The 13,780-nt window shown below is 38.5% G+C and overlaps 1 protein-coding gene and 1 non-coding gene across 2 annotated transcripts; one reads left to right on the top strand and one right to left on the bottom strand.

The window, feature by feature from the left end:
* The first annotated feature begins 5,075 nt into the window (after positions 1–5,075).
* Positions 5,076–10,190, top strand: LOC131233290 (RHOMBOID-like protein 2). The gene is made up of 5 exons (XM_058229940.1): positions 5,076–5,484; positions 6,894–7,057; positions 7,439–7,602; positions 7,722–7,972; positions 9,817–10,190. Exons 1-5 carry the CDS (start codon positions 5,198–5,200, stop codon positions 9,926–9,928), a joined length of 978 nt encoding a protein of 325 aa, XP_058085923.1. The 5' UTR covers positions 5,076–5,197; the 3' UTR covers positions 9,929–10,190.
* Positions 10,191–11,253: 1,063 nt separating this feature from the next.
* Positions 11,254–11,326, bottom strand: TRNAR-UCU (transfer RNA arginine (anticodon UCU)). Its single transcript has one exon. It is a non-coding gene; the product is annotated as a tRNA-Arg (tRNA).
* Positions 11,327–13,780: the final 2,454 nt, after the last annotated feature.

Genomic DNA, 13,780 nt, shown 5'->3' with positions numbered 1-13,780 from the left:
ATATATATATATATATATATATATATATATATATATATATATATATATATATATATATATATATATACAGTGGTCTCTTGTGCCAGTCTACATGCCTTATCTATTGTCTTAAGGTATGACTAGTTGAAGTAGAGTTCACCTTAATGCTTAGGTGAAACACACCCTAATCGGCATGTAAGTCACCCTATCTTAACCATAAGTTCTAAAAATCAACTCAATTAATTTTGGTAGGTTATTCCAAAAACATAGGTGATCCTAATTGGTAGTGAAAAGGTCGTGGGATTTTAAGACACTTTACTGAAATTGTGTGGAATAGTATACTACGACATGTGGAAGCTTGACAGAATTATAGAATAATGATTATTTCTTAGAGGGGGGTAATTAAGACCAATTAAAATTTAAACAATTTAAATTCAATTACTAAATTAAACTAATATGTTAATTCAAACTAAGTAAAAACAATTAACACTAAAGCTTTGAAGCAAATAGTAAGTTTAATCACATAGATTACCAAAAATATGTCAGTTAAGCAACTAATTTATAAATGATAGTGTACATGTGTATGTGAGATATGCTAACTATCAACTTCTAGCATTCATCTAATCATGCATTCATATAATTCACTAATCAATCACAAAAGCATAATTAAAAAAATACATAAATGACAATCCCAAGCACAAGCATGTATAGTGGTTCAGGTTTATTAATCCACTCCTGGCAGACACACTCTTCCAAAGGATGCCAAATTTCACTATTAGATGTTTTAAATCAGGTTCACCTCTAATTTTTACAGCCATACATAAGAACATACCACGTATTCAATCGTGTTAGTGGCCTACATAAGGAGTTACTATGTACTCACCCATGTTGGTGGCCTACACAAGGACTCACCTAGCATACACTCCTATTGAAGGCCCGCGGAAGAGACTTTACTTGGTTTTCAATCGGCTAATCAATAACATTAGTCTTAATTCAAGGACCTACATTTGCTCCAGCCAGAAGCTCCCACAAAAACTAACATGTACACACACGTCTGGTGAATTCGATCCTACATAAGAGTCTAGGTCCTATATAAGAACCTATCAAATTTAGGTTACAAACTCTTACTCTCAATCTTACACAAGCAAAGAGAGTATGAACTCACTAATTGACATTTACTTATAGAATTGAGTCAATTTGATGCGACATCTTGGGTTGCTTGATGGATACTCTCATATGCTTCAATTAGTTCTCATTTTTCTCCCCCAATTATTGACGTCAATGCTTCAGCTCCAAGATCAAATATCTTGCATGCGATATTCCATTGAGGTAACTAAGGTAATGAGAATTCAAGTAGAATATCTTATAACTAAAGGAAAGTTAAACTCTCAAGGGATTCACTTTGATGGACACTTTAGAAATTAATAGAAACTAGGTTTGCTAATAAAATCGGTATTTAAAATCTAGAGAAGGCTTGTGATCATAATTTTCTTATAAATGAGTTTAAAATACTCATTAGAGTAAAGAATCACTAAGTAGATATCATGGATCTTATTGGAATAGAGCCTATGAGGTTTAAGATGTACTAAGTTTTCTAAAATGTTTAAAACCATCATTTGTCCAAAGATCTGAATGCAATATTTACAACAAAAAGGATCCAACGAATCTCTAACAGCTAGTCTTCGATAAAACTGAAAACAAAGTCAGTCCAATCAAAACTGGTAGTACAGGATCAGTTTGAACAAAACTGTCAAGGTAAGATCATTTCTGAAAACTGTTAAGTTGGAACTTAAGTCAGACCAACTTTGGAATATGTATTTTATCCATGGCGTCCATTCATTTTTCCAGTTCATTTTAAGACATGAACCCAAAATCGAAGCACATACAAAGCTCAAGTGGACCACATTACTATAAAAGTGAGGATAATAATGTCCACCATTGAAATCTCCCTTAGAGCCCATGGTGATGTTTATTTGTTATCTAACCTGTTAATAAGGTCATAAAGACTTGGATAAATGGAAAACACAAATATTAGCAGGATCCAAAACTTTTGTAAGCTCTAGAAAATTTTCATTGGTTGGCGTTCAATTCCCATGGTCACCTGTGGTGTGGTGCACTTAAGCTTTGAATATACCACCAATTTTGTCTCGTCCTAAAATGATTGGCAACGACATGGATAAAAGACATGAGTCATGGTGGGTCCTGCAAGTCTTCGTACCACAGTAGAAGGGGGTGAGTGCCTCACTACACAAACCACAAACTATGAAGGATCGTGTGGGCTTGTTTTAAAAATACACAATGGGCCATGTGAATCACAGATGCCCCAAAGAGTCTGCATTTAATGTTATATATACGCACATATGGAAAAATACACAATGGGCCATGTGAGTCACAGATGCCTCCAATCCATTATAGCTTAGAATCTCAGCGCATTAACCATCTTTTGTTCTAAACCAGAAACCTCTTTAAACTTTGTCCATTACTTTGTCGATGTCACTTTCGTGATATCAATGTCTACTTGTAGTGGTCACATCTATTGACAAAGGTTTACTAATCAACTACAAGATAATTGCATCACTAAACTTTTCGTAACGATAGCTAGCTTGGCAGCTGCTGTTGGCCAGCCACGTGAAGAACAACATGTAGAGCAAATTAATTCTGCCAAAATCTTGATGTTAATCCAAATCTGCAACCAGGGTTCTAGTCAAAACCTCCTGTGAATTAAAATGGTAATGGCCTTTGGGAGTTTGTTTATGACTTTATGCAACTTTTTTTTTCACTGAGAGTGCCTACGACACCTCCATAGAGATGCTCAGGAAAAATAATTTCATCAAGAAAATATGACTGGAAATTTCGGATTATACAAGTCCGTGATGCAAAGGTTTTTGTCCATTAAATTACAATGCTTGAAGATTATATTTTATGATTCAATAGGGACGATTTCTAGTGAGTGGCATTTCTTTTGATCAAGCTAAATGGCCCGGCCTGATTGCGAAGCATTGATGACAACAACCTCATATAAGTGGCATTGTGAAACTGTACATCTGGGGCGCGGATTAGCTACTGACGGGTTGAGTAGCGAGGCTAGCTACTGAAGTGACGTCACCAAGTTATGTGGGTCCCACCATGATGTATGTTTTGTATCCACACCATTCATACATTTGTAGAGATCATTTTAGGGTATGAGCCAAAGATAGATGCAGATCCAAGGCTGGAGTGGACCCCACAACAGAAAACAGTGCTGAAAGTGATGCCCACCGTTGAAACCTTCCAAAGGTCCAGCATGATGTTTTTTTGAGATCCAACCTGTTCATGTGTTAACAAAAACATGAAAGAGCAGAAAAAACAAATGTCAGCTTGATCGGAAACTTTTGTGGCCCTTAGAACTTTTTATCGGTGGGTGTCACTCTCTCCACTGTTTTCTGTGGTGGGGTCCACTCTATATTTTGATCTAACTCATTCTTTGCATCATGCTCTAATATCATCTCTCCAAATAGATGGACGGGGTGGATGCAAAACATACATCATGGTTGGGCCTACAGAACTTGGTGACGTCACTTCAGTAGCAAGTCTCGCTACTCAACCTGTCAGTAGCTAATCGACGTCCGTACATCTGCGTATTAACTGATGATTTCGGATTAGGTGTTACCCAGTTAACACCTTAGCGGGTGTTACCCTTACCCTGTAGGCCCCACCTTGACTAACTTTTCTGTAGATCGACGCCTTCCATCCGTTTTCCCATATCATTTTAGACGGTGATTCCAAAACCTAATCATATCCAAAATCTCATGTGGACCACACCACTGTTAAAAGTGGCGAATAACCCTAAAAGATTTTGTGGGGCAAAAAAGTTTTGGATGAAGATGATCTTTATATTTTCCCATCATCTAGGTCTGGTTGACCTTATCAACGGGTTGGATGGAAAATAAACATTACGGCCCACAGTAAGAATTTTTTAATGGTGGGCGTTCAGTAAACACATCATTAAGGTGGGCCCCACGGTAAGAGTAAACCCATTGATGTAGCTTACCCGGTAACACTTAATCCACTCCATTTTTAACCGTCCAGTAAATATCCATTAATCCGATGTTCAGACAACGTGAAATTTTTACTTCGTGATATATGTACACCGTTAAACTTATCTGCCACGTATGCAACTTCTAAATAATTGCCCAGTGCCTGCGTATTAGCCAGGACGCTCTGCCAGAGCAACAAATTTATTCTCTCCTTGCTTTTAAATTACGAACTCTAATTCCGGTCTACCAGAAAAAGTAGAAAGTCTACTTTTTCATTTATGCCCTCACCGGATTCGGGAATGGGTTAGGTGTTACCGGTCACACCTTAATAGATGTTATCCTTACCATTTGGGGCCACTTTGATGAATTTGTGTTATATCCACGGAGTCCATTCCAGCTCAATTTTGGATGGACGTGATCTCAAAAATAAAGTAGATACAAATCTCATGTGAACCAAGACACTGGAAAAAGTTATGATTGGACACCTACCATTAAAACTTGTTAAGGCCTATTATAATGTTTATTTTACATCGATGTTGTTAATGTCTACTGGACGTGGGTATAAAAAATTATAAAAATATGTTTTATTTAAGACTTTAAGCTTATAATTTTTTTTTAATGAACAATTACTATTAATTTGAATCTGCTTATGCTTTATTTTATAATATCTTAAGAATTTGGATCATCGCTTTGGTAAATCTTGATTAGTTCGTGACGTTGCCAGTGCCATTATATTAAATAGTGTATGATGATGTGGTACAATTAGATTACAACAAGTAGATTTTTTCTGCTTGGTAAGCAGAGGATCAGGATTCAATCCTTAAATGACCTGAAAAAAGTTCATCAAAGTGGGCCCCACATTGTAAGTTTAGCGGAAGAAAGTTAATTAAAGTGGGCCCCACAGCGTACGGTAACCCCCACTGAGGTCCGCTCTCCATCAATTCCAACAGAGGAAAGCGGTTATTCGATCCCGCGTTTCTTCTTACAACCGATTTTTTTTCAGTTATTTTCTTTCGCCCTTCCCTCCACCGCGACTGACGGAGAAAGAGAATCAGCCCACGGATAAATAGTGAGAATCTGCCAATAGAGGGAGAGAGAGAGGGAGAGTTCTCAGATATCTTTTGGCATTCCCTCCGCCGAGACTGACGGAGAGAGAATCTGCCCACAGAGAGAGAGAGAGAGAGAGAGAGAGAGAGAGAGAGATGGCGAACGAAGATCTGGAGAGCAGAAGAGCTGGGAAAGATGGACGAAACTACCCTTACGCAGCAGCAAATACTCCTTACTACTACGAGACCACAGAGAGGAAGTCGACATCTTGGGCAATTCCGTCTTTCGTCACTGCCAACATCGCGGTTTTCATCGTTACCATGTATATCAATAACTGCCCAAATAATCGGCAGACAAATGGAGAGTGCGTGGCCAGATTCCTTGGCAGGTTCTCCTTCCAGCCGCTCCGTCAGAATCCGCTCTTCGGACCGTCTTCGTCGTCGTAAGATTCAATTTCTTCTCTGTTCTTGGAAATCCTCTTTCTGATTTTCTTGTTTCTCACTTCAAGAATTCTATTGGAATGGATGCGATTTGGCAATTTTATGTTTTTGAGTCTTATGATCTGTTTGGTTGCGCCAAATATCATGAAATTCCTTAATTAATCAGTATAAGTTGGTTCAAAATACCATTAAATATCATGATTTTAGTTGCAACCAAACACATCCTTGGTGTTCTTATTCACTTTGTTTTTGGGTGATTATTTGAGAAATTGGGTTCTCGTGGACTCAATTCGAATTGGAGAGTTTTGGTACTTATATGTTAAATTGAGATCTTGATCGTCCCTAACATGGCACTGCCATGAATGGTCTGTGGTTGAATCTCAAGCAAAACGTTCTTGCATTCTTGAATTTAGGTATGTCAGTTGTAGCAAATCACGTTTATCTGTGTTTATCATGTATGTTCCACTGATGGAAACCGTTGATTTTCATATCTTTACATTCTATGATATATAACATTCATTGGCAAGCAATTCGTGTGATGAGAGATAGAAGAGGCAATCACGGCACATGTGCCAACATGGAGATGTCCGCAATCCAAGACAGTCATCATTGGGTGGCACTGTGAACATGCCATGGCACAAAAGCTGTTCCACTCATCAGGTGGACCACACAATGAACGATCAGAAAAAAAAAAAAACCAACAATCTGTATTTGAGTTACATGTGGCTAACCTGATGAGTTGACCTTTATTTTTGAGTTGGGGGTGTTCATGGTGGCCTCCATTTGATGAATGGATCGGATCCCACATGTGTGCCACATCGCATCTGCAATCCCTCCTCATGCAAATCGCCTTAGCACTTCTCCTAAATAATAATAAACTATAAGTGAGTTATCAGAGTAACTAATTTTTTTTTTTTTTTTTTAATAAATACACAGGCTTGTGAATTCTTTCCAGACTCTGTCAAGCAAAAGGAAAAACAAATTACTAGTGGCAAACTTGTTTGGAGGATGGGGCTGCTTCTAACTTGTGATCTCATACCTGCCATGTAGGGTCTGAGTACAAGGTTTTTAGTGGTAGCAATAAGACCATCCAATTAGCAGTTGCTTATTTCTCTTTCTTAGTTAAATAGTCATTTCTTGATAGAGACGAATGGTGGAACAGGATTCGTGTAGCCAAAACCAATTAGTTGCTATATGGCTTAGATGATGATGATGAGTAATATTGTCAGCACCTGCTTGTGGTGCTATGTTATGAACAATCTTTCTTAGATAGGAGTAACCATGGTAATATTGGCAGTATTAGAGACCCACTTACATTGAACCAGCGTAATTGAATTCTGGCAACAACAAAGTGATTATAATTTTTATGTTTTGAGATGGAAATTGATATTCTGATTTAACTTCATTGCAGATTAGAGAAGTTAGGAGCCCTTGAGTGGAACAAAGTGGTCCATGAGCATCAAGGATGGAGGCTTATAACTGCTATGTGGTTGCATGCAGGTGTCATTCATCTGCTTGCGAATATGTTTAGCTTGGTTTTCATTGGAATTCGCCTGGAACAACAATTTGGTTTTGGTAGGTTTTTTATGCTTCATATTAGCATTCGTCTTATTGGGTTTTCTTCCTCTATTTTTTATTTTTTATTTTCCAAATTAGCTGTGATTGGTTGTGTAGCGATTTGCTGGATTTAGAAGATTATTTTCTTTGCAAGCGTTTACTTATTCAATTTGGAAAATCTTAGGCCCTGTTTGGTAGATGCCTAAAAATGACTTCATCTCATCTTAATATGAGATGGAACTCATTTTAGGCATCTAACAAATAGTGCCTTAGTCTTTCATCTCAGTTTTAATACTTCCTGAATGGTGATGTCAATGGAGTTGGTTGGATTTCCCATTCTTCAGGCTTTTGACTGTAAAATAATATTTGATCCTCAAACTGTTTTTCATGATCTTGCAGTGCGGATTGGCACAATTTACCTCATATCAGGTTTTGGTGGCAGTGTCCTCTCTTCCCTTTTCATTAGAAACAGTATTTCTGTTGGTGCATCTGGTGCCCTGTTTGGACTGCTAGGAGCAATGCTTTCAGAGCTTCTTACAAACTGGACTATCTATTCCAACAAGGTGAGTATTGAGTACCATCATTGCATATTTTTCATGCAGTGATTGCACCATTCATGGGTTTTTAGCTGCATTTATTTAGTTCATCCATCTTGTTATGTATGTGTTTTCCCCATTTACAGGCTGCAGCCCTGCTGACTCTCGTGATTATTATTGTCATCAACTTGGCTGTTGGAATACTACCTCATGTTGACAACTTCGCCCATATCGGAGGATTCCTTTCGGGTTTTCTCCTAGGCTTTGTTTTTTTGGTCCGGCCCCAGTTTGGTTGGATGGATCGCCACAACCTTCCGCCTGAAGTTCGGGTCAAGTCCAAGTACAAAGCTTACCAGTACATATTGTGGTTGACAGCAGTGGTTTTGCTGATAGTTGGGTAAGTGCTGGTGAACATAAATCTCCCCTATTAATTTCCTTTGTGCATATTCTTTCTGGCTCAGTTCTAGCTTAGCATTAGTTGGCTGCATGAGAGCACCTGCAATAGTGGCCTGATTACCTTGTCCTACTTGAAAGTGAACATGCCAGGAATCAGCAATAGCCACCCTAGCCCTCTGTGACATCACTTTTCATGATCAACTGTCCTGGTGTATAACTTCAGTATTTAGTTCATGAGCAGTAGCCACTGATGAAGCAGGGTGTGAATAGTTTCCTGGTGCACCCAGTCTGCACCATGAATATAATTCAGTGGTTTTGGAGTGTGACTCAGTCCTATATCAGTGTGGTGGTTTGTTTTGTTTCAGACAGAACCAATACCGAGTCGCATTGGACAAACTTTCAAACCATTGTCTGCACTGCTCACACCCACATTTGGTGATCAAAACCATTGATCTGATTCCCAGGCATGGATGGCAGATGCCCAAAACCTCCTAGATTGAAAGATCCTAATACTTTAGTGGCCTACAAATATGTGATTTAAAAAAAAAAAAATACAGTTATGACACATAAACAAGGTTACTCGTGGATCACTTTGGTATGTGGTACAGGAATGGATACACAGTACACTTCTTCCTCCAATACGTGGTATGGTAGGGTTAGGATCATGTGCATCATTCCAATAAACACACTGTATGTGCGATATCGTTTTATATATAAATTCATATTGCTATTTATGTATGAAATGACAAATGTTATCATTATAGACCTTGCATGTTTCATGTTATAATATAACTAAGTAAAACTAGAAGTATAAATTACTTGATTGTAAATATAAATTTGCATTAACTTGATCAATAGTAATAATAAAGAGCCATAGTTTTGGGTTGCCAAAAATAGTGATCTGATTGCGAATTACCCATAATCCAGAATGCTTGATCTGAAACAGAAAACATGGGGAGTGTCGTGTTTTGGGGGGTACTACCAATCTTGTTTCGCCAGCCATTCCTATGACACTATCCTCAACAAGTGAACAGGCCTTCATATCCAATCTCATCACCTAGATTGAAGTCCTTCTAGGTCTTCCCTGTCATCATTTTTCTGGGCCCTTCAACCCTAATTAAGCTTGCCCTCCTTAGATTGCTTGTGCCAGCTTCTGACTTTTAAAAATGGTGGTGTCTAGTTTCATTTCAAGATTAATGTTACAGAGATGCCAAGTTGATAATATCTTAAGAGTCAACTCTAGTTATCTCCATTTTCAGCTAAGATAATCTGCAATAGGTATTTTTTTTCATTAAAAATTAAGTTCTATAGAGATCCTTACAGAAATTAGTGTGTGAGATACTGCATGTGCACTATGGATGATTGATCTTGTGTTCTCATCCTCAAATTACCCTTGTCCCATGGGACAGGCCCACTGTGGGTGCTTGAGGAATCATCATGCAAGTAGATCCATTTTCCTAAATGTCTGAACAGCATTGCATGTTGAGAGGTATTTTCACCTGTAGCCTAGTTCAACTAGGAGTTTGTTTACCCAAGAATTTAGTAGTTGCAAAAACAAGCTGATGTCCTTGAGAGAGGAAATAATAGCTAGTCCATATTTAGTTAAGAGTAGGACATGTGTCCATTCTCCTTTCCTTTTCTACTATGAGTTCTCCATCGTGGAAGTGGAAATAAGAAATCACCACGCTCATGCAGTCATAGTCAAGAGAGATCATGGATACAAGTTCGGGCTCATACTCAACATTGCCCTCCTCGTTTTCGTACACTGCTGCTTGAGTTTAGCGGGTTTGTTTTGTATTGAGAATGTGAAGTGCCGAGTAATCATTTTAATTATTTATCTTGTAGATATGCTGTTGGCCTGGTGATGCTATTCCGAGGTGAGAATGGGAATGACCATTGCCATTGGTGCCACTATCTGAGCTGTGTGCCAACGTCCAGTTGGAGTTGTCGGAATTGAAAAACATAAAGAGGAAGATTTGGAAGATAGCGATGTTCTTCTTCTTCTTTCTCGTCAAGGTAAACAAAAAACCCACATTCAGTTTTATGATATTCATGTGTACATAGTTCAAAATGCCAAACCTTTGCCATCCACTGGATGCGGCAGTAATGTGTGCTATATGATGCATCCTGGGGGTTTTCTCCCTGTGGTGCAAATTTGCAGAGATGTATTTTTATTTTATCAGGCATTCTTTTATTTTAATTTCTAACTGTATTCCCTATATGTGTGTGCTGTTTCTTTCGATGGTTTCGACCTGCATGTTTCCTAGCTCATTTGGTAATTGGTTTGGACCTTTGGACCCAGACCTGTTTAATTTAATCAGTTTGAGTTAAGTGACGCATCAGCCAACCTGACCCATTTGCCCTCCCAAGCGGTTTTGTGGGGCCCCCTTTTCCCAGGGATGCCATAGGATGGATCATTGCTCCAAATTAAAACAGATGCATGTGACATCCATAAATCTGATTCTTGCAGATTACTGGCATCATGACAGGAGGATTGGCAAAAGAAACATGACGGAGTAATTTCATTATATTTAGTGCAACCAAACACAAATTCCCCGCATCATGATGGGAAGATGAGAGGCAAGAATAACGTGAAATGGGGGGAATAGGCAAAAGAAACGTGATGCAGTTAATTGGATCGTGATGGAAGGATAGGCAAAAATATATAGCAGTTGTTATTTGACGCCAGTTGCATTTATATATATATATATATATATATATATATATATATATATATATATATATATATATATATATATATAAAATTTTAATTTATATATGGGTCCCACCGTGTAGATGGTGGGAAGATCAGGACCTTCCATCTTCTTGGAAAATGAATATGATAGATGGCCCACGGCAGAGATGGTCGGGTGATCATGTGGGGGTTGGCCCATTATCAAGCAAAGAGTAACGTTGAATTGTTGCAGCTGAACGTGAACAGTGGAAAATTCTCAAGAGTTCTTTCATGTTTTAGCTAATATATATGCATATGGTTAGAATGGTCTGCACATGATTATTAGACGGCAGACCATCCATAAGCCCCAGGACAAGATTAGCTCTGACCGTTGGTATGAAGCCACTGGCTGGATGGTTTGGATCTTCCGATTAGAGTGCCCTATCAGCTATTTAGTCCCATCTAAAGTAGTAACGGATTGACCGTCTAGCAATATTTTTGGCACGTGAGGGTTGGCCAAAAAAAGCATACACACTTACCAAGATCGACGGTCTAGATTTTTCGATGTTAGGGTAGAGAAACAAAATTATATTAAAAAAAAATAAAATCATACCCGGTGGGACTCGAACCCACAATCGCCTGATTAGAAGTCAGACGCCTTATCCATTAGGCCACGGGTACTTCACTTGACCAATTTCAGCAGTTATCATATTTAATATATGATTATGAACGGTCATCCACCACTGCAGAGAATCCAAACTCGTGAAACATATGCCCCACCTTGGATATTCCATGCATTCAACATATCTTTGATTGGAAGATTATGGTTATTAAGTATTTGCGCCCCGCCCCCCTTCTTTTAATTGAATGTCGATCACTGCTGCTCCTTCTCAACCGTCTGTTTTCTTGCCCCCGTTTGAGATAGTAGGATGTTCGACATGTGATATTTTTGGTGCATGGCCAGTCCGTAGTGGGTCCCATCATATCAACAGTTTGGATCAAGGCATCATCTGCCCTGCTGGTACAAAGTGGAAGTCGTACGGTGCTGCCAATTTCTCTGAGTTCAGCATTGCATTAGTGTGTCCAACCATGCATAGGCGACGGTCTAAAATTCACTCAAAGTGGACAATAGCATCCAACCAGTGGTTTGTACATGGTCGGTTAGTGAAAAGGTACAGAAAATGTTCTCATTCAATGGGATGGAGTCCCCATATCAGAGGGTTAAAATTATCTATTGTCGAGAGATTTTCTTTTACATATATACTTCTAATTTTTTGCCAAGCCACGGTGGGACCCACCAGATGAATGGTCTGGATCAGGTTGATGCAAGACAGTGTCCCACCTATTATGGAAGGTTCCATAGGAGTCTTCTGCAAATGGGGTCGTTTGGCGCCATGGATTTCGAGGGTTTTGAAGGGATTTCAAATCTGGCACCATGAATTTGGGGGGTTTTGGGGGGATTTCAAATCCCCTGTTACGTTGGGCAGCATACATTAATAGAGGATTTCAAATCCAGGGGGTTTTAAATCCCCTCAAAGAAGGGTTTGAAATTCAAGGTGAAAGATTGGATTACATCTAAAATTCTTCTAAGAATTGCATGTGTAACATGTGTGTCACTAGGCAATTAATCTATTGGGCACATGACCCACTAATGATATCCCAAAACAATCAGATTATCAATTGCATCACTATAATTACTTTAATATAATGATTTGCACCATCCAAACATTGTCTATATAAATTATCAGTTAAAAATCATTGGTTAGTGAATTGGATATGATCTTGTGATTGTGGCCCTTCAATGGGCTTATTACAACCATTATGTCAAATGTTACATGTTTATACTAATTAGGATATTAAAGTTAATTTAGTAATTAAATTTAAATCCTTGTAAATATACCATGAATAGCTACTTTTGGATCACAGGGGATTCGGAATCCAAGGTGCCATACACAACTGGAGGATTTTAAATCCTGGGAGATCCGAATCCAGGATGTTCCAAATCTTAGCTCCCAAACAGGCCCGTATCATTTAATTTACCAATATCCAAAATTGGATGTGGGTAATTCATACCACTATCTGATGGTGATCAGATGGTAATGTGAGTGTGCCCCTGACTTTTAGACCGTGATTGCATGATTACGATCCATAAATCGATCTTTACCGCTTGATATATAATACATCCCCTTAGCTGAACGGCTATCTCTGCAAGTGGTCCACATCATCTGGCTGATGCTTATTTGAGATGAGGAATGCTAATCCCAGATGCCCCTTTTTCAGGTGCCAAACACAAACTCCCCATACAGGCCCGGATTGTACATGTGAACAATATCCAAGACGTGTTCATTAGATGGTCCTTTAGTGCATGTGTCATATCCTAAAGATGGGTCTGTCCTCATAAGGTGAGCATCATATTGATCATCATTTTTCCAACAATCCATTTCTTCACTTATGTTTTACCACATGATAAGGAGCTGTTTGACACCTTGTATTTTAGGGGATTTCAATGGATTTGAGGAAATTTTGCCCCAATCCATCATTTGGTACCTTGTATTTAGATAATGGAATCAGAAGTATTTGAAATACATATTGTTGATATGTTTTAAAATCTCAAGTTTTTGTTGTGGTGTAGCTTAGCTGTATACATGACACACTGTGATACCCTAAGACAATCTAGTTATTGGCTAGAACACAAAAATTACATCAATAGAACATCCCAACCGTCCAAAAGTTGGCCATCTAAATTGACAGTTAGAAAATGTCATTGAGTCGCTCATTTGTTATCCTTATGTTTGGCCCAACCAAAGCTCATTATTTCCTGTTTTCAGCTGACTAAATATTTCAGTGGGCTTATTACCTCCTTTCTTTCAAATATCATGTTTGTATACTAATTTGGGATATTAAAGCTGATTTTGTTAATCAAATTCATTTATTGTGAATGTACTTAAGAATTCCACTGCATTCCAAATACAAGCTCCCGAATGGAAGGTTTGGATTCCATTGCATTCTAATCACAAGACGGCCTAATACCATTGAGGATACACAATCACTCCAGTGTAATAGTGTTTTGTATTCCAACGCACTCCTAACTCATTCCGGATTTTTTCAGCCAAGGAACATGACCACAGTCACTAC

Source organism: Magnolia sinica, chromosome 18 (genome assembly GCF_029962835.1).
Source record: "Magnolia sinica isolate HGM2019 chromosome 18, MsV1, whole genome shotgun sequence".
Classification (NCBI taxonomy): domain Eukaryota; kingdom Viridiplantae; phylum Streptophyta; class Magnoliopsida; order Magnoliales; family Magnoliaceae; genus Magnolia; species Magnolia sinica.
This window is presented reverse-complemented; position numbering and strand designations above follow the sequence as displayed.

What these genes read in the sequence shown, in the direction of transcription:
- LOC131233290 (XM_058229940.1), top strand. Translation starts at nt 5,198, where the DNA reads ATGGCGAACGAAGATCTGGAGAGCAGAAGAGCTGGGAAAGATGGACGA. An exon ending in TTCGGACCGTCTTCGTCGTC is followed by an intron (nt 5,485 to 6,893) that starts GTAAGATTCAAT and finishes ACTTCATTGCAG; the next exon opens with ATTAGAGAAGTTAGGAGCCC. An exon ending in GGACTATCTATTCCAACAAG is followed by an intron (nt 7,603 to 7,721) that starts GTGAGTATTGAG and finishes CCCCATTTACAG; the next exon opens with GCTGCAGCCCTGCTGACTCT.